The sequence below is a fragment of the Gadus chalcogrammus genome, chromosome 5 (genome assembly GCF_026213295.1).
Source record: "Gadus chalcogrammus isolate NIFS_2021 chromosome 5, NIFS_Gcha_1.0, whole genome shotgun sequence".
In the NCBI taxonomy this organism is placed as follows: Eukaryota; Metazoa; Chordata; class Actinopteri; order Gadiformes; family Gadidae; genus Gadus; species Gadus chalcogrammus.
The window spans coordinates 14,388,589-14,410,437 of NC_079416.1; the positions used below are offsets into that span (position 1 = coordinate 14,388,589).

The 21,849-nt window shown below is 41.8% G+C and overlaps 1 protein-coding gene across 1 annotated transcript in view; it reads right to left on the reverse strand.

The window, feature by feature from the left end:
- LOC130382581 (lysophospholipid acyltransferase 2-like) overlaps window positions 1-11,893 on the reverse strand; it is a 35,947-nt gene extending 24,054 nt beyond the window's left edge. Inside the window, exon 1 of the mRNA XM_056590413.1 lies at window positions 11,338-11,893. Within this exon, the coding sequence (XP_056446388.1) occupies window positions 11,338-11,421 (84 nt within the window). The 5' untranslated portion in view covers window positions 11,422-11,893. The remainder of the gene's footprint in view (window positions 1-11,337) is intronic.
- Window positions 11,894-21,849: the final 9,956 nt, after the last annotated feature.

Below are 21,849 nucleotides of genomic sequence, written 5' to 3' on the forward strand. Positions count from 1 at the left end.
CACACACACACACACACACATACATACATACACTAAACTTCTGGCTGCCTTCCCTCGCTGTGTACTGTGTCAAATGAGCTGAAAGAACCATTATGAAGCACATTAATTGCTTCAGAAGGGGTGAGAAACTCCACCTCACCATGCAGCCCGTCTGCACAAGGGGATGGAGAGGAGTATCTCTACAGCATACTGGCACTCGAGAAAATGGTATGAAAGACACAAGACCAAAGAGAGATGGTCTCCTTTTATTTCTTATAAACATGATCTGATATAAAGTATGGAGACCAAAACAGAACATGAACATTGTTTGAAAGCTAGAAATTGGAAAAATGAATTCATCAGAAAAACTACGATCGATCTATATATACACAGACACACATCATATAAAACTGTAAGCAGGGTAGGTTAACGATTATACCCTGCGGGGCGGCTAAGCTAGAGGCCTTGTGCCAGCCAGTGATGGCACCGGCTTTAAGAAGCAAGACCAACAAACAGACAGGTAGGACAGACAGACAGGCCAGTGAGGAGAAGCTTGGAGGAGGTCATTATCCAGTGGTTGCAGTGGAAGTCAGAGATTAGCTTTTCTTCCTTCCTCCTCATTTATGGATCCCTGTAGAGGTGGAGGAAGCAAGGGTGCGTGTGTGTGTGTGTGTGTGTGTGTGTGTGTGTGTGTGTGTGTGTGTGTGTGTGTGTGTGTGTGTGTGTGTGTGTGTGTGTGTGTGTGTGTGTGTGTGTGTGTGTGTGTGTGTGTGTTGATCCTGACAAACCTATCCTCTGTAGAAGGTGCAACTCTCACTTTACATATGTGCAAGTGGGACACATACTAAACATATAGCAGTAAAACACAGACCTTCTGCACCTTTTGATGTAACAATATTGACCATTTCCAGAGTCCATATGCATCGTGTGCATAGGGACTGATATCTGGGCTAACTGGTTCCTGGAGCAGCATCAGAGCGCTCAGACAGCCCACATGTTGATGAAGGTGAAGTGGAGGGGAAAGTGCAGCGATGGATCAGAGATAAGTCTGAGGGGAAGGAATGAAACCCAGTTTCGTTTTCTATCTCCACCACATCCTCATGGCTGTGCCAGCAGCGAGCGTTGTTTCTGTCAGCTGCTCTGTTCCGCATCGCTTCGAGATAAATTGAACTGCAGCGTGCGCGTGGTGATGTGCACACACACTAACACACACATACACACACACAAACACACTCTCACACAAACAAACAAACACACACACGCAAATGAAAAAGAAAGACAAAGAGGAAGCGAGAGAGAGATCAATAAAGCGTTTCACAATAATAAAGTAACGCTCAGTCTCTTTCACAAGATCTGAACACAAAAATATTCACCCGTGAATATCTGAAATATTCCGAATGTTTTGCCGCATGACATCGATGATAGTATGGATAACTCTAATAATATTGGGGAAAATGTTGGCTGTGAGCATGGGAACAGCCTGCAAGCACACCGGTACGACTCTCGGTCCCGTCTTGTGCGGATCTAAACACTCGTGACAGGAGTCAGCATGTTGGGAGACGTTTGTCCCCAAGCACGGGGGTTGAGCTCACAGGGTTTAGAGAGGAACCAGAGGGGGGGAGAAGGGAGTGAGAGAGAGAGAGAGAGCGGGAGGGAGGGATACAAATGGAGGATGAATTCAGGGTTGGCTTAGCTCAGGAGGTGTTATCGAAAGGTTGCTAGTTAAATCCCCAGCTCCTCCTAGCTGATGATGTGTCCCTGAGCAAGACACTTAACCCTAACTGCTCCTGACGAGCTGGCTGTCGCCTTGCATGTTTGACTCTGCCGTCGGTGTGTCAATGTGTGTATTGACTGATGTAAGTCACTTTGGATAAAAGCGTCTGCTAAATGTCCTAATTGTAATTGAATATAGAGAATGTAATTCTGCAAGGAAGTTTAATCATTTGCTAGATCAGTTAAATAGAGAGTATGTTGTCGCTCTGTGCTCTTTGGCTTCAGCCTAGGAACACAAAGTACAGCGTTGATCTTAATGATCAGGGGGTGCAAATGTGGCTCAGGAGATAGATAGGGTTGGCCCTGGCCGGTAACCAGAAGTTTAATCATTCCCCGGCTCCTCCTAGCTGAGGGGCGAGGTGTCACTGAGCCTAACTGCTCCCGACGATATATTAGATTTTATACAATGGGGGACCTAAATCCAGCGATCTGATTGGTTCCCAACTGTTGTATAATTAGCGTATACACAACTGCTATGACGCCCGATCATTTTGTGAAAGTTTGCATATCACTCCGCGCCTGGAAGTAGAAACAGTTACAAAGTAAAACATATGTTGGATGATGGAGAGCGTGTAAATGTTGTTACTCCGGGAGTGAGCAAGGCGATGGAGAGACTAACAAAAGCTTAGGCACACGGCGAGTGAACTGCTCCATAGGATAAATTGCCGGCGAACCGCTCTATCGGAGCCTTCTCTCGGAGGGACGCTAAAGTGTGTTGCATAGCGACCGTCGATGCATAGCGGCAGCCAGGAGGGACTACTTTTTTGTATTCTTTAATAAAAACGGCTATTTTGACTTTCTTGGTTTCTTTTTAAATGTAGTGTGTCTATGACTTTCGTTTCGCCATAACAGTAACCATTGTATAAAAGCAATAGATCACTTCAGTCAGTGGCATGTGCTCATTATACCACTGTGACAGTGGTATAATGAGCACATACCACAGCCTGGCGTGATCTATTGCTTAAATATACAGTCCATTTATACATTTTATCTGTTAAATAAAGAGTATGGTGTTCCGGCCTGGTCATATAATGTACAGCGATGATCTTAATGATAAGAGACTTAGAGACAGAACAGCTAAAGGAACAACAGCTAAAGGGACAAAATCCGAGGTGTCACTTCTTTACATATTTACAATTTGTTGCTTGTTTTGGGATGACCTTTTTTTGTCCCCCCGTTGACACATGAACATCGCCTCCACTGTATAAAATTAGGCTTCACAAATTGACAAAAACACAAGCAGACACACACACACACGTCAAGTGTTCAAATTGAAACGGCCTCGTGGTTCTCCTCCATCCTCTCTCTCTCCGCCGCATCTCAGATCCCCGCCAGGCCCCGAGGCAGACCAGCTATAAATAGCCCCCCAGTCACCGAGGCCCAGAAGGCTGGCGACCCCGCCGGGACAGACCCGGGTTCTCCTCCTCCACCCCCCGTCCCCCTGTCCCCCGCTAAAGAGAACCTTCTAACCTACAACACCTCTTCACCTCTGACAGAAGAGCAGACGGGCTCGAGGTTCAATGAGTCCCTCGGTGAGAGAGATCCTCGCCACACCGTCAGGGTGGTCCGGTACAGACCCTCACGCATCTCAGCACCCGCTGGCCTCAGGCCAGGAGGGCGGCGCTGGTTTAACTATGTGTTGCCATAGCGACGGCTGTTTGGTCCGGTCACAAGTGGCAGAGGGGTGAGATTAAGTGCCTTGTTTACATATTATACTAAGTTGTTTCAAACAAAGTCAAGTCAACCAAACGACACAAACACACACACACACACACACACACACACACACACACACACACACACACACACACACACACACACACACACACACACACACACACACACACACACACACACACACACACACACACACACACGTGACCCAACCAACCCCCGAAATCCCTTCCTTAATCATAACTTGCTGGTCCAGTCGTGGTCAGTTCGCCAGTGCTTGGAGAGACAAAAGACACAGTGTGTGATAACCCTTATACTACCAAACACACACACACACACACACACACACACACACACACACTGTGATTACCCGTCTTCCAAAGAAAGTACGGTACGTCAAATTGAATATTGATGGACATTTCCATGGTGCTGCTGCTAGCAGGGATTCTCGATCTCTCAGAGCTGCTATGCAGACAGCAGAGAGAGACAGAGAGGAGACACAGCCAGAGATTATTCTCCCCACATTCTTGGCAGGCAGAATGTTTGCCTCACCCTGTTCCACAGAGTCGTTGGAGAACCTTGTCTCACCCAGCATGGGCCCTGCATGGGTCCAAACATGCATCACATTACAATAATTCATAAATAAATAAATAAATGCTCTGTGACCCTGGAGCACCATTACACTATATCCAGAACACCCCAAAAGGGAAGCGTTTTGTTCAGCTCCAGAAGGTGGGTTTGACATGTAAATGATTAACTAATAAACCGTTTTTCAGTTTTGTTCATTTGTCGAATAGATGCATAATGGAGGACATGAGCTAGCAATCACAGAGTTGGATGGCTGCCTTATTGATTTTACCATGACCAGGATGAATCGCCCATTTTCTGAATAGTTCCTCAGAAGAAACCAATTAAGTTTGATCTGAGCAAACCAAAGGCAAGTCAGAAATTAAATTCTAACAGCAGATCAGCTTTGCCAAAAGAAAACTTGCCAGAAAAAAAACCTCAACATGAAAAATTAGGCCTTTCCAATTCACATCAGCATATACGTCCCATCTGATATGCATGCATCTGATATCAAGTATGCATGGTTTAAGTATGCATGGTTTAAGTATACATGGTTTAAGTATGCATGGTTTAAGTTGACATGGTTTAAGTATACATGGTTTAAGGATGCATGGCTTAAATACGCTTGTTTTAAGTATGCATGGTTTTATTCACAGCCAACACTTCACAGCCGACACTGTCAACTTCTGTCAAATGATTTTGAAAGGATCTCCGCTTATAGCATCAAATGTTTCCTCTAATTTATTATTCAGTCCTTACAGCTAAAAGCAGCAGCCAATGCAAAGCAATCCAAAACAAACACTCCTGTTACCGTCAGAATGACACACACACACACACACACCTTTATTGAAGGTCAGAGGCATCATGGAACTGAGTGAGGTAAGGGGGGGGGGGGGGGGGGGGGGAGAGCGGGGTTTGAGGACCTTAAAGGAGCATGCAGCGAGCCTTGTGCCCTCCCCCCCCCCCCTGGTTCTACCAGGCAGGGAGAAGGCCGGCCGGGGTTACATAACCCCGTCCACTCACTGACATTTGTGGGCTGAGGGGAAACGTTCTGCATTTGTTTTGATTGTCCCCCATGCTAGAGATATGTATCCAACGGCAACGGCCATGCTCCCAGAGGGGGTTGTGCTTTAAGGCCGACCGCTCTGCAGACCTCCTGCTGGGACACAGAGCAGGGGGGGGGGCACAGTGCACTTTGTGTTTATCAAGCTTTTAATATGTATTATGAAATCTTTTTTTTGTATTTTGAAAAGAGATGAGAAGGTTTGAAGTGTCTATACATTCACTGGTTCAGTTTCAGGCAAAGCACATAAATGGATTTATTGAACAGGGTGACAACTGATTATTTTGGAAAGGAGGTGACGCTCAAATACATAAACAAATATAAAGAACTATTAATATTGCCTAAAAGTGAATACTCAAATTCAAAACTAAAATCCTAATAAAAGGCTTGCCTCTCAGTCTAAATGTGATTCGGCTCAGTTTCTTCATGAGATACAGAGTTCCTGAAACACTCGTCTTTAAAACGATAAAGATCAATCTCCAAATCAACCCAATTTGACTGAGAAGCATCTCAGTTGTGCCTCGCTTGGCGTCCGGGCGGAGCTCGCTCCCCGAAGCACACACTGGTTATGAGACGCCTTGGTTAGTGATAAGAAAGCCCTTCATGATTCAGCAATGACATTAAAGCAATGAATTCTTAGGGCAATATATTTGCAGAATGACCTTATGAGGGGCAGGTTATGCTTAATGGTAATCCAAAATACTTTGAGTGATGTTTTGATGCTACTAAGCTGTAGTGGGGGTAATATGTTTTTCTGAGTGGTGTTTTCCTTTTGATACAGATTTGCTTTTAATATGATACATTCATGTGTCAATCTATGTTCTACTCCTAAAACCGTATTAAGCTGTAAAATACATCAGCTTAATACTCATTCATTCGTATTCTCACACTAAAAGGGGTTCACAGAGCCCACACCCACTTTATAAAAATCCCGTGTGTCCTACATGCATATTGAATGCATCCCCATGATCACTGAGTTGAATTACAGATGGAGTTCACCCTAGGTAGCAGGTCCTCGCCCGGTCGTAGCCTCAAACCTGTTTCAAAGCTGTTCAACACCTGCTTGAATTTCATGGAAAGTATAATGTATGATCTTCAACAATGGATTGTTTTGTGAATTGATAATGCTAGAAAACTGAAAGCGTTCATTTTTACAAGCTATACACCAAAATGCTCCCATAGAAAGATGGCAGGATCAGGGAGCATTTTTAAGTGCTTATTATAAAGAGTTTCAGGGAGTCTCACAAATCCGATTAAGATCTAAAGTCTGATGTCTGAAATTTGAGATAAATTTTAATGTGAATATCCACCATCTTCTTTCTAACAGTGTAACATTATGTATCCAGGGGAAATAAAGTGAACAAGTTCCTTATTACAGTAGAAGCCTTCTTTAGGTCAACACTCTAGCCACGTTCACATTGACCGGCGAATAGAGATCAAATAACCATTGGCTTCGAGCAAACAAAGACCGGGCCAACCTTTGAGCTACATCATTATTTACTCTTGCTCAATTCATTTTACGCTGGTGCGCACACACACACACACACACACACACACACACACACACACACACACACACACACACACACACACACACACACACACACACACACACACACACACACACACACACACACACACACACACACACACACAGATAGCGTTGAGTGGTCCGTGAGTCACCCAGCGACTTCCCGGGAGAAATCACACACGCCTCGTGTTGCCTTCGCGCTGAGGTGCGGGCGACAGCCTGCGACACTTCATTAGAGGAGAGGCAGCAGGAAGAGGAATCAATTGCATGGAAGAAGACTCCCCAGAGAGCAGCCAATTAAACCGGGCACGGAGGGAAGGAGGGCTCCACGCAGAGCCGAGAGGCCCAAAACCAGAAGCCCCAGGGCCCCAGAATCAGAGACCCCGGGGCCCAAGCTCCAGGGACTCGAACAGGGAACCAACAAAGACGCCTGACGCAAATCAAAAGCCGCCAACATGGACATGACAGCAGCAGCGTCCCCATCAACCAAATGTGGAATCACCATCACAAGTTGTGGTAGTCATTCCAACCACAGCACAGCAACACATGGCCCAATCGTTCCTCTCACGGGGGCAGTGGAACGATTTCAGGGTTTTCAACTCCGTAATCCTGAGATTGAGCATCAAGTTTCCGATTTCACAGCAAGTCGCTTTTGATGAAAGCTTTCATTAACATAACATTAAGTAACAGTAATAGCGCTCATAGGGCGTTGAAGACATGGGGAAAGAGGCCTTCGAAGACATCCTCATGTCCCCTAACCGTGGGCCAGTGGCCCACAATGGGAACCACCTTATCACGAAATGAAACGTGTGCATAGAAAACGCTGGGCCGGAGCTTTCACACTTCTGGTCCGTGTTAGCGAGCGCTCTGGGTGGATGTGCTGGGGGACATTTCACTGGAAGCAGAAGAGAGTGGGCGCCCTCGCCCCCTCCCGACAGCGTACTGAGGGTTCAGCATCACTGCAGGACAATAGGGCTGGGAGGGGGGTGGGGATAAAACAAGAGCTTGGTTGTTGTCACCATAAAAGACGTGGAGGAAAATTGGGATCCAATATGTCACACACACAGTGGAGTGATTGTTGGAGTGAGCCGGACCCTGCATATTTTGTGACCACAGGATGCGACGCAGCAATCTAAAGTGCGTGTGCGTGTGCATGTGTGTGCGTGCGCGTGCATGTGCCTAATGTCCCCAGAACAACATTCTTTGAAGCTCTGAACAAAAGCTCAGCTTACACAAACCGGGATTACACCAACTACTTCTTGAGGACATTGTCATACACGTTAGAAAGTGGGTAAGAAAGGGCATCTGGTCGAAATAAAAATCCTCATTGGTTTTGGTTCGAGCCAACACGAAGACTATTTGGTTTCAACAAACGACTCTTTCCTTTTCAATTAGCGGGGCCCTCCCCATCGTCACACTTGGATATCGTGCAATAACACAACGGTTGTTTTCACAGCCAGCGGGAAAACATTGGTTGAACAAAACACTCAGCTTTGCCTTTTCTTGAAGCACTCTAATGGCAGGGCACATCACTGCGGCCTCTGCTTGCTAAAAACAAATCAGAAGGGCAGGTGGACATCGTTACAAAAAAACACTGGATGATCCTGCCACTTACTTCACATGCAAACACCATCAGTGTTTACCTCAAGGGTTCTGAGTGCCAGTCTCCCCAGCAGAGACCAGTGTGCCCGCAGAGAGCAAACCCTGAAGCAGCGCTTTCTGAAAACAGTGGCTCTGCTGAGGAGACGAGAGGAGACGAGAGGAGACCAGAGGAGACGAGAGGAGACGAGAGGAGACGAGAGGAGACGAGAGGAGACGAGAGGAGAACAGAGGAGACGAGAGGAGACGAGAGGAGATGAGAGGAGATGAGAGGAGACTGGACGTCTATTGTACAGCAGGACAGGAGGAGGCACAATGACAGGAATGTGCCCGAAGAATGAATGGCGTCCCAGCTTCCCTTGGGGATAGAGAGACACAGAGAGACAGAGAGAGATATAGAGACACAGAGACATAGAGAGAGACTGAGAGAAGGACAGAGCGACACACAGAGAGACATAAAGAGAGACACAGAGACATCGAGAGCGACAGAAAGACACATAGAGAAACACAAAGAGAAACAGCGACAGAGAGACATAAGGAGAAAGAGAGAGCTAGAGAGACAAACAGAGACAGAGACCGGGAGACATACAGAGAGACATAAATAAAGAAAGAGACATGTAGAGAGCTATAGAGACATAGAGAGAGACAAACAGATAAAAAGAGCTAGAGAGACAAACAGAGAGACATACAAAGAGAGAGAGAGACAGGGAGACATACAAAGAGACATAAAGAGTCATACAGAGCGCTGGAGAGACAAAGATAGAGACAGAGAGACAGGTAGACATACAGAGAGGCATAAATAAAGAAAGAGACATAGAGAGAGCTATAGAGCCATAGAGAGACATATAGAGAGGTGGAAAGGGAAGACAGTTTGAGCTCAGATTTCGACCCCCACCCCCTTCAACACAGCAGGCAAGCGTGATGAACACCTGCATATGTGTGACAACACCCACGTTGTCAACATTACACAGAGGAGATCAAGTATGAAGGTTGAAGAATGAGGCCTAACACGATGGAGTTCATTATAACAATGTTATAAATAAATTGGATATCTCAATCAAATTCAATGCTCAATCCATTTGCATTGAAGAATACATTTGTCACAAAGGTTATCAAGAGGGTGGAAGGGTTAGAGGGTGAGAGTGTGAGAAGGTGAGAGGGGTAGAGGGTGAGGAGGGATGAATGAGGAAGCCAAACGCTGCAGGCTGTAGGAGACATCCGGCCCAGAGAGGAGAACATACCAGTCAAACAACATGGTGTCATGCAATCAATCAAGTGTCCCAGTCAGGAACACTTCAGGCTGGGCAGGAGAACGGTGTTAACGGTCCCATACACGTTTAGGAGTTAAAGACTTCACTGGAACCAACGTTCATTCATCACCACATCTGAAGAACATACACGTCACACAAGGAAGCTCACACGAGACTTTGTGCGCACACACACACACACACACACAGTCCCTCACTGCAGGGGAGGGGGGGAGGGGGAGTACAGCTGACAGGTGACAAGGGGACAGGTGAACCACAGACCACGTGATTAAGGGCGAGGCAAAAAGACCAGATCTCATTCATGGTCTCAGTTGTTATCTCAACAGAGAGGTTTGAAATAACAACTGCCAGCCACTGCATGTAAAAAGTGTTTGTGTGTGTGTGTGTGTGTGTGTGTGTGTGTGTGTGTGTGTGTGTGTGTGTGTGTGTGTGTGTGTGTGTGTGTGTGTGTGTGTGTGTGTGTGTGTGTGTGTGTGTGTGCGTGCGTGTGTGCTTCATTCCAGGGGGAAAGGTGTAAGGGTGAGTCAGAACTCATCTCTATCGTTTCACGGTAGGAGGCGCCAGCATCAAGGATAAGAAACCCCCTGGTCGGAAGGGAAGTGTTGGTTGGGCTTCGAGGGTGTGTTGGTGTTGAGCGTAGACAGAGAGTGTGTGTGTGTGAGGTTTCCCTGAAACGGGTGAAACTCAGCAGCCAGTTGGGTGGATGACATCACCACATAACATAGTGCTTACATACGTTGCTTTCAGTGTTCCTCATTCGAGACGGTTTTGGTCTTAAACCCGTAATTAGGGACTGCTGGTGTGTTTCTGCACACCAGCATATTTTTTTAGTTAATATAATTTGTGTTTGAAATTGTAAATAATTATACTTGAAGAAAATATTTTTGTTTTGAGAATTTTAGACCAATAGACCAAGTTTATATTGGTCATTACGACCAATAGAAACTGTGGTCACTATTTGGCAAAAGAGGAACGACTTTCGATGAATGTTATGATGATGATGGTTAGTCAGGAAAAAAACTGTTGACTGCCTACTTTTTTGTGCGTGTATGTGTGTACGTGTCTGTGTGTGAGAGTGAGCGAGTAAGAGAGAAGCATCCGCCTTAAACGCGTGCTATAACCCGTCATACGCTGTACAACAAATCCCGTTTCGGGAAATCAACGTGTATAAAGAAACGTCCGCTGAACCACACCTTGTTGTTACACAATTCAGCACGGCTACGTCACTACTCGGGATGAGAAGTTGCGGTTCCTTCTGTATTCATCCAACACGGGGATGTGCAGACAGACAGCCCTTTCGCCTCCCCCGGTTCATCATTAACTCTCCGTACGTGCGCACACACACACACACTCTCACAAACACACATACACACTGGTATAGCCTATACGTTGCTTTGATCAAATCTTCGATAAATGGATAACATCGTCCGCAAAAAAGATCAAAATGAGTCATCATCCGTGATTAGGCCTACAGTTTGTTATTCGTTCAGAGGCGGTAAACTTCCAGCAGAACCCTGCTCTCTACAAGTTATCTAACGTGGGTAGTGCGGCTGGGAAGCAAACGGGATTCTACGGTCTCGTCCCCGCTTAAGGTGTCTTGTGGACATGAAGGTTATTAAGGGATGGCCATAACACGACCCAGAAGAGGCCGAACCGATGAAGCGATGCGCACTTCAGTTCAGGAGAACCCGAAAAGGAAAGCAAGATGACGGTTGCAGCTCGCTGCTCGCTTCGTCTAACCAGCGGTCATTTCTGTTCTGCGCATCTTCACGTCCACCCGATCGGAAACCATCAAAACACTAAAGATGGACCTCCAAAGGGTCTGACCCCAGACCTCCTCCCGGGCCGAGAGGAGCCACCCTGGTCCTGAGGTGGAGGCTTACCTGGTCCAGCGGGAGGTTGATGATGTCGCTGATGGGCTGCAGCATCGTGGACCCGGTGCAGGATGAGAGGGTCTGCGTCGCCATGGCTGCCCGGTCCCCCTGGATGTCCCTGGACTGGTCTCTCTCCTCCCGGACTGGTCTCGGACGGACTGGTCTCGGACGGACTGGTTTCAGACGGACTGGTCTCCTCCCGGACAGGTCTCAGCAGCTCTCCTCCCGGACTGGTCACAGGCGGATTGGTTTCAACGGCTCTCCTCCCGGATTGGTCGCAGGGTCTCTCCTCCCGGAATGGTCTCAGACGGACTTGTCTCAGGCGGACTGGTCTCCCGGACTGGTCTCTGACTGACAGGTTTCAGACGGACTGGTGTTCTGGCTGTGTGAGCTCTGCTTGGTTCGTGCGCCAGAGAACCGTGTGGGCGGGAAAACAACAGGTCCGGCCTTGGTGTTTTCGTCCAATCAGAGAGGAGAAAGTGAAATCCCGCAACCAATTGTGTCCATGGTGGGTTTTGATTTGCGGTTTTCAAAAGCCAATTACAGCTGATGGACGGGAGCTCTTCGTACCATTTAGCGAAGTGTCACCAAAAGAATGCGTTTGAGACACGTAGGGCCTGTTAACCAGGATGCATTATGGGATTTGGTGTTGGTGATGCTCCATGGCGAGAGGAGGGTTGAAGTACTTTAAAATCCTAAATCAGCTAAATATACCGGATTTATCCTGTTTATGAGACTTACTTTTGCACAAAACGTAACCGGTTCTTATTATGTTGTTTGGACACGTTATCTATGTTTTCTCTCCAGGAGGTTTTTTGCATGTATTGTCCTAGGCAGGCGCGGATCTGTAATATATTGCATAATGTTTACATATTTTTATAGAAAATAACGTTTTTATTCTATAAATTGATATTTTGTTTTTATATGTGATATACTGTATATTAAAGACCAGCGCTTGGTCTTTAGTGCGTGAGCGCCCTCTAGAGGTTGCATTTGTTTTCCATCACCGCTGGTCTAAAGCAGCTGTTCTCAAATGGGGCTACCCACCCCTAGGGTACTTTGGAGTACTGTAGGGGGCTACACATGTAGAAGAAGTTTGAGAAGTTTAAACTGGTCCAAAGAATCAAGAACACCAGCTGCGCCTGATTCAAGTCATGCTGCAGGGACGCGGGAAGTGGGGGTGCTTAGGGTGCTGCAGCATCCCCCCCTAGCGGCCCCTGGCTGTAACTGCAAGTGAGAAAGTTTTCTGAACAAATCAATACTTTTTTTTTTTTATATATATAATTTTATCATACAACATGATTTTCCCTTAAATTATTGACATCCAGCCTTTATATGATATTTATCATATTATCATTTCATTTTATTTAGAACATTGTCTGTGTAGGCTGATGTAGGCTACGCACAACACAGAACAACTGTCCATAGCTGAATATTGTACTATGCTGATTTTACATAAGCATGTTGGTGTTCAATATCTGTTGTAGTGAACATTCTAAAACTGGTGTAAAATGTTGCTGCCATAGTAATAGACATTTTGAATGTTATCGTTTTGATTCTGGAATCCCGCACATATACTGGTTGGCAAAAAAAGAGCAAAGACGGACGGTTCACTTGACGGAGAAACCGTCACTTTCCTCATATCAGACAACTCATAGCTCTGGATGAAAATGAAGGCTTTCTTTTATTGTCACTTTCCTTTGTAGACCTTTAGAAATAACCTCCTGGATCCTTGTTATAACGCTGTGTATAATCCCGGACGGGGAGAACTCTTGGCAGAACTCTTTTTACACAAGAGTAGGCTAGAGTGTTTGTCAGAGCGGAGCCCTGAATGTGACGTCTCCCGTCATCTCGTCTCTGTAAACAATGGATGTTGCACAGCATTTATTATGACGTCATTATATTGACTCTCTCTCAGCACCCTCCCCTCGGACTGACTTCCCGCGTCCCTGGTGTTACCCCCTATGTTTTATTCGATACATTTCGACAGTGTTACCCCATATGTTTTTTTCCCATGATGACTGATGAAAAACAACAGTGTTACTTATACCCTTATATTTTATTTGACAAGGACCCTTTTTTTTTTTTTTTCAAATATGTTTTTTTTCATGACGACCAATCAAATACCACAGTGTTACCCCTTATATTTTATTTGACAAAGACAGCAGTGTTACCCCTTATGTTTTTTTCATGACGACCAATAACAAACAACAGTGTTACCCCTTATGTTTTTTTTCTTGATGACCAATAAAAAACAACAGTGTTACCCCTTGTGGTTTTTTTCATGACGACCAATAAAAAACGACAGAGTTACACCTTGTGATTTTTTCATGACGACCAAAGAAAAACGACAGTGTCACCCCTCATGTTTCATTTGATAAAAACGACAGTGTTACCCCCTATGTTTTAATTGATTAATATCGACAGTGTTACCCCTTATATTTTATTTGACAAAGACAGCAGTGTTACCCCTTATGTTTATTTCATGACAACCAATAAAAAACAACAGTGCAACCCCTTTTGTTTTTTTTCATGACGACCAATAAAAAACAACAGTGTTACCCCTTGTGTTTTTTTTCATGACGACCAATAAAAAACAACAGTGTTACCCCTTATGTTTTTTTTCATGACGACAAATAAAAAACAACAGTGTTCTCCCTTATGTTTTTTTTCATGATGACCAATAAAAAACAACAGTGTTACCCCTCATGTTTCATTTGATAAAAACAACAGTTTATGTTTTTTTTCATGATGACCAATAAAAAACAACAGTGTTACCCCTTATGTATTTTTTCATGACGACCAATAAAAAACAACAGTGTTACACCTTATGTTTTTTTTCTCACGACGACCAATAAAAAACAACAGTGTTACACCTAATGTTTTTTTTCATGACGACCAATAAAAAACAACAGTGTTACCTCTTTTGTTTTTTTTCATGACGACCAATAAAAAACAACAGTGTAACCCCTCATGTTTCATTTGATAAAAACGACAGTGTTACTCCCTATGTTTTAATTGATTAATATCGACAGTGGTACCCCTTATGTTTAATTTGATAAAAACAACAGTGTTACCCCTTGTGTTTTTTTTCATGACAACCATTAAAAAACAGCAGTGTTACCCCTTTTGTTTTTTTTCATGACGACCAATAAAAAACAACAGTGTAACCCCTTTTGTTTTTTTTCATGACGACCAATAAAAAAAACATGTGTTACCCCTTATGTTTTTTTTCATGAAGACCAATAAAAAACAACAGTGTTACCCCTTATGTTTTTTTTCATGACGACCAATAAAAAACATGTTCTTTCCATGTTGGCCAATAATATACCACAGTGGTACCCCTGTCTACGTTTTTGCTGGGATCCGAACCTGAGCTTTCTAGAGTGTTATCCTCCGAACTTAACAATGCACCATCAAGACACCGCACTAAGTCATTACAAAGGTTATACTTGACTTTATAATTTGCGTGAAATAGAGATAAGAGTCTTCCAACAGAAGACATCAACCGGACTTGAACCCCGGTCTCCAATGGGTTAGACTGAGTGCACTCCACTGCACCACTGAGGCGATGACAATACACATTGATCAAATATCAATAAAAACGATAGGTGTTACTCCCTATGTTTTAATTTATTAAAATCGACAGTGGTACCCCTTATGTTTTTTTCATGACGACCGATAAAAAACGACAGGGTTACCCCTTATGCTTCATTTGATAAAAACGACAGTGTTACTCCCTATGTTTTAATTGATTAATATCGACAGTGGTACCCCTTAAGTTTTTTTTCATGACGACCGATAAAAAACGACAGTGTTATCCCTTATAAACGACCGTTTTTAATTGATTAATATCGACAGTGGGACCCCTTATGTTTTTTTCATGACGACCGATAAAAAACGACAGTGTTACCCCTTATGTTTCATTTGATAAAAACAACAGTGTTACCCCTTATGTTTTTTTTCATGACGACCAATAAAAAACAACAGTTTTACCCCTTATGTTTTATTTCATGACGACCAATAAAAAACAACAGTGTTACCCCTTTGTTGTTTTTTATTGGTCGTCATGAAAAAAACATGTGTTACCCCCTATGTTTTTTTTCATGACGACCAATAAAAAACAACAGTGTTACCCCTTATGTTTTTTTTCATGAAGACCAATAAAATACCACAGTGGTACCCCTGTCTACGTTTTTGCTGGGATCCGAACCTGAGCTTTCTCGAGTGTTAACCTCCGAACTTAACAATGCACCATCAAGACAGCGCAATAAGTCATTACAAAGGTTATACTTGACTTTATAATTCGCGTGAATTAGAGATAAGAGTCTTCCAACAGCAGACATCAACCGGACTTGAACCCCGGTCTCCAGTGGGTTAGACAGAGTGCACTCCACTGCACCACTGAGGCGAAGACAATACACATTGATCAAATATCAATAAAGAGGATGTACATGACATTAAAATGTATGTGTGTCATTCTATTATTTCCCTTATGTTTTTTTTCATGACGACCAATTAAAAAACAACAGTGTTACCCCTCATGTTTTTTTCATGAAGACCAATAAAAAACAACAGTGTTACCCCCTATGTTTTTTTTCATGAAGACCAATAAAAAACAACAGTGTTACCCCTTATGTTCTTTTTCATGACGACCAATAAAAAACGACAGTGTTACCCCTTATGGTTTTTTTCATGACGACCAAAGAAAAACGACAGTGTCACCCCTCATGTTTCATTTGATAAAAACGACAGTGTTACTCCCTATGTTTTAATTGATTAATATCGACAGTGGTACCCCTTATGTTTTTTTCATGACGACCGATAAAAAACGACAGGGTTACCCCTTATGTTTCATTTGATAATAACGACAGTGTTACTCCCTATGTTTTAATTGATTAATATCGACAGTGGTATCCCTTATGTTTTTTTCATGACGACCGATAAAAAACGACAGTGTTACCCCTTATGTTTCATTTGATAAAAACAACAGTGTTACCCCTTATGTTTTTTTTCATGACGACCAATAAAAAACAACAGTGTTACCCCTTATGTTTTTTTTCATGAAGACCAATAAAAAACAACAGTGTTACCCCTGATGTTTTTTTTCATGACGACCAATAAAAAACAACAGTGTTACCCCTTATGTTTCATTTGATATAAACGACAGTGTTACTCCCTATGTTCTAATTGATTAATATCGACAGTGGTACGCCTTATGTTTCATTTGATAAAAACAACAGTGTTACCCCTTATGTTTTTTTTCATGATGTCCAATAAAAAACAACAGTGTTACCCCTTATGTATTTTTTCATGATGACCAATAAAAAACAACGGTATTACCCCTTATGTTTTTTTTCATGACGACCAATAAAAAACATGTTCTTTCCATGTTGGCCAATAAAATACCACAGTGGTACCCCTGTCTACGTTTTTGCTGGGATCCGAACCTGAGCTTTCTCGAGTGTTAACCTCCGAACTTAACAATGCACCATCAAGACAGCGCAATAAGTCATTACAAAGGTTATACTTGACTTTATAATTCGCGTGAATTAGAGATAAGAGTCTTCCAACAGTAGACATCAACCGGACTTGAACCCCGGTCTCCAGTGGGTTAGACAGAGTGCACTCCACTGCACCACTGAGGCGAAGACAATACACATTGATCAAATATCAATAAAGAGGATGTACATGACATTAAAATGTATGTGTGTCATTCTATTATTTCCCTTATGTTTTTTTTCATGACGACCAATTAAAAAACAACAGTGTTACCCCTCATGTTTTTTTCATGAAGACCAATAAAAAACAACAGTGTTACCCCCTATGTTTTTTTTCATGAAGACCAATAAAAAACAACAGTGTTACCCCTTATGTTTTTTTTCATGAAGACCAATAAAAAACAACAGTGTTACCCCTCATGTTTCATTTGATAAAAACGACAGTGTTAGTCCCAATGTTTTAATTGATTAATATCGACAGTGGTACCCCTTATGTTTTTTTCATGACGACCGATAAAAAAAGACAGTGTTTACCCCTTATGTTTCATTTGATAAAAACAACAGTGTTACCCCTTATGTTTTTTTTCATGACGACCAATAAAAAACGACAGTGTTACCCCTTATGTTTCATTTGATAAAAACAACAGTGTTACCCCTTATGTTTTTTTTCATGACGACCAATAAAAAACAACAGTGTTACCACTTATGGTTTTTTTCATGACGACCAAAGAAAAACGACAGTGTCACCCCTCATGTTTCATTTGATAAAAACGACAGTGTTACTCCCTATGTTTTAATTGATTAATATCGACAGTGGTACCCCTTATGTTTCATTTGATAAAAACAACAGTGTTACCCCTTATGTTTTTTTTCATGACGACCAATAAAAAACAACAGTGTTACCCCTTATGTTTTTTTTCATGAAGACCAATAAAAAACAACAGTGTTACCCCTGATGTTTTTTTTCATGACGACCAATAAAAAACAACAGTGTTACCCCTTATGTTTTTTTTCATGATGACCAATAAAAAACAACAGTGTTACCCCTTATGCATTATTTCATGATGACCAATAAAAAACAACAGTATTACCCCTTATGTTTTTTTTCATGAAGACCAATAAAAAACAACAGTGTTACCACTTATGGTTTTTTTCATGATGACCAATAAAAAACAACAGTGTTACCCCTTATGTTTTTTTTCATGAAGACCAATAAAAAACAACATGTTCTTTCAATGTTTGCCAATAAAATACCACAGTGGTACCCCTGTCAACGTTTTTGCTGGGATCCGAACCTGAGCTTTCTAGAGTGTTATCCTCCGAACTTAACAATGCACCATCAAGACACCGCAAAAAGTCATTCCAAAGGTTATACTTGACTTTATAATTTGCGTGAAATAGAGATAAGAGTCTTCCAACGGAAGACAACAACCCGTCTTGAACCCCAGTCTCCAGTGGGTTAGACAGAGTGCACTCCAATGCACCACTGAGGCGATGACAATACACATTGATCAAATATCAATAAAGAGGATATACATGACATTAAAATGTATGTGTGTCATTCTATTATTTCCCTTTTGTTTTTTTTCATGACGACCAATTAAAAAACAACAGTGTTACCCCTCATGTTTTTTTTCATGAAGACCAATAAAAAACAACAGTGTTACCCCTCATGTTTCATTTGATAAAAACGACAGTGTTACTCCCAATGTTTTAATTGATTAATATCGACAGTGGTACCCCTTATGTTTTTTTCATGACGACCGATAAAAAACGACAGTGTTACGCCTTATGTTTCATTTGATAAAAACAACAGTGTTACCCCTTATGTTTTTTTTCATGACGACCAATAAAAAACAACAGTGTTACCCCTTATGTTTTTTTTTCATGAAGACCAATAAAAAACAACAGTGTTACCCCTTATGTTCTTTTTCATGACGAATGACGACCAATAAAAAACGACAGTGTTACCCCTTGTGTTTTTTTTCATGATGACCAATAAAAAACAACAGTGATACCCCTTATGTATTTTTTCATGATGACCAATAAAAAACAACAGTGTTACCCCTTATGTTTTTTTTCATGAAGACCAATAAAAAACAACAGTGTTACCCCTTATGTTTTTTTTCATGAAGACCAATAAAAAACAACAGTGTTACCCCTTATGTTCTTTTTCATGACGAATGACGACCAATAAAAAACGACAGTGTTACCCCTTGTGTTTTTTTTCATGATGACCAATAAAAAACAACAGTGATACCCCTTATGTATTTTTTCATGATGACCAATAAAAAACAACAGTGTTACACCTTATGGTTTTTTTCATGACGACCAAAGAAAAACGACAGTGTCACCCCTCATGTTTCATTTGATAAAAACGACAGTGTTACTCCCTATGTTTTAATTGATTAAAATCGACAGTGGTACCCCTTATGTTTTTTTCATGACGACCGATAAAAAACGACAGTGTTACCCCTTATGCTTCATTTGATAAAAACGACAGTGTTACTCCCTATGTTTTAATTGATTAATATTGACAGTGGTACCCCTTATGTTTTTTTTCATGACGACCAATAAAAAACAACAGTGTTACCCCTTATGTTTTTTTTCATGACGACCAATAAAAAACAACAGTGTTACCCATTATGTTTTTTTTCATTTAGACCAATAAAAAACGACAGTGTTACCCCTTATGTTTCATTTGATAAAAACAACAGTGTTACCCCTTATGTTTTTTTTCATGACGACCAATAAAAAACAACAGTGTTACCCCTTATGTTTTTTTTCATGAAGACCAATAAAAAACAACAGTGTTACCCCTTATGTTTTTTTTCATGACGACCAATAAAAAACAACAGTGTTACCCCTTATGTTTCATTTGATATAAACGACAGTGTTACTCCCTATGTTCTAATTGATTAATATCGACAGTGGTACGCCTTATGTTTCATTTGATAAAAACAACAGTGTTACCCCTTATGTTTTTTTTCATGATGTCCAATAAAAAACAACAGTGTTACCCCTTATGTATTTTTTCATGATGACCAATAAAAAACAACGGTATTACCCCTTATGTTTTTTTTCATGACGACCAATAAAAAACATGTTCTTTCCATGTTGGCCAATAAAATACCACAGTGGTACCCCTGTCTACGTTTTTGCTGGGATCCGAACCTGAGCTTTCTCGAGTGTTAACCTCCGAACTTAACAATGCACCATCAAGACAGCGCAATAAGTCATTACAAAGGTTATACTTGACTTTATAATTCGCGTGAATTAGAGATAAGAGTCTTCCAACAGTAGACATCAACCGGACTTGAACCCCGGTCTCCAGTGGGTTAGACAGAGTGCACTCCACTGCACCACTGAGGCGAAGACAATACACATTGATCAAATATCAATAAAGAGGATGTACATGACATTAAAATGTATGTGTGTCATTCTATTATTTCCCTTATGTTTTTTTTCATGACGACCAATTAAAAAACAACAGTGTTACCCCTCATGTTTTTTTCATGAAGACCAATAAAAAACAACAGTGTTACCCCCTATGTTTTTTTTCATGAAGACCAATAAAAAACAACAGTGTTACCCCTTATGTTTTTTTTCATGAAGACCAAAGAAAAACGACAGTGTCACCCCTCATGTTTCATTTGATATAAACGACAGTGTTACTCCCTATGTTTTAATTGATTAAAATCGACAGTGGTACCCCTTATGTTTTTTTCATGACGACCGATAAAAAACGACAGGGTTACCCCTTATGCTTCATTTGATAAAAACGACAGTGTTACTCCCTATGTTTTAATTGATTAAAATCGACAGTGGTACCCCTTATGTTTTTTTCATGACGACCGATAAAAAACGACAGGGTTACCCCTTATGCTTCATTTGATAAAAACGACAGTGTTACTCCCTATGTTTTAATTGATTAATATCGACAGTGGTACCCCTTATGTTTTTTTTCATGACGACCAATAAAAAACAACAGTGTTACCCCTTATGTTTTTTTTCATGACGACCAATAAAAAACAACAGTGTTACACCTTATGTTTTTTTTCATGACGACCAATAAAAAACAACAGTGTTACCCCTTATGTTTTTTTTCATTTAGACCAATAAAAAACAACAGTGTTACCCATTATGTTTTTTTTCATTTAGACCAATAAAAAACAACAGTGTTACCCATTATGGTTTTTTTCATGACGACCAAAGAAAAACGACAGTGTCACCCCTCATGTTTCATTTGATATAAACGACAGTGTTACCCCCTATGTTCTAATTGATTAATATCGACAGTGGTACGCCTTATGTTTCATTTGATAAAAACAACAGTGTTACCCCTTATGTTTTTTTTCATGATGTCCAATAAAAAACAACAGTGTTACCCCTTATGTATTTTTTCATGATGACCAATAAAAAACAACGGTATTACCCCTTATGTTTTTTTTCATGAAGACCAATAAAAAACAACATGTTCTTTCCATGTTGGCCAATAAAATACCACAGTGGTACCCCTGTCAACGTTTTTGCTGGGATCCGAACCTGAGCTTTCTAGAGTGTTATCCTCCGAACTTAACAATGCAATAAAAAACAACAGTGTCACCCCTCATGTTTCATTTGATAAAAACGACAGTGTTACCCCTTGTGTTTTTTTCATGACGACCAACAAAAAACAACAGTCATGCCCCTCTCACACCGGGATTCCACCGGACGCGGACTCTCTCAAATGACCCTTCTGCACTTAGAAAAGTGACTCCCAATCTACATTGTTTTGAACGGTAGGGCACGGTTTGAGCGACAAGGCTTCATGGTGCATTCAAGTTCACCTCATTATCTCAGAAATATGTATTTGAAGAGCGATAAATAGTTAGAACCGGGAAAGTGACATTTTCTACCTTATCCCAATTCCCAAATCAAATATGCATGCATTGTTATTTAGGCAGATATAGAAGATTCAAAAATATGTCAAATTAATTGATGCTTAGAGTGGTGGAGACCCAGGTTCAAGTCCTGCTCA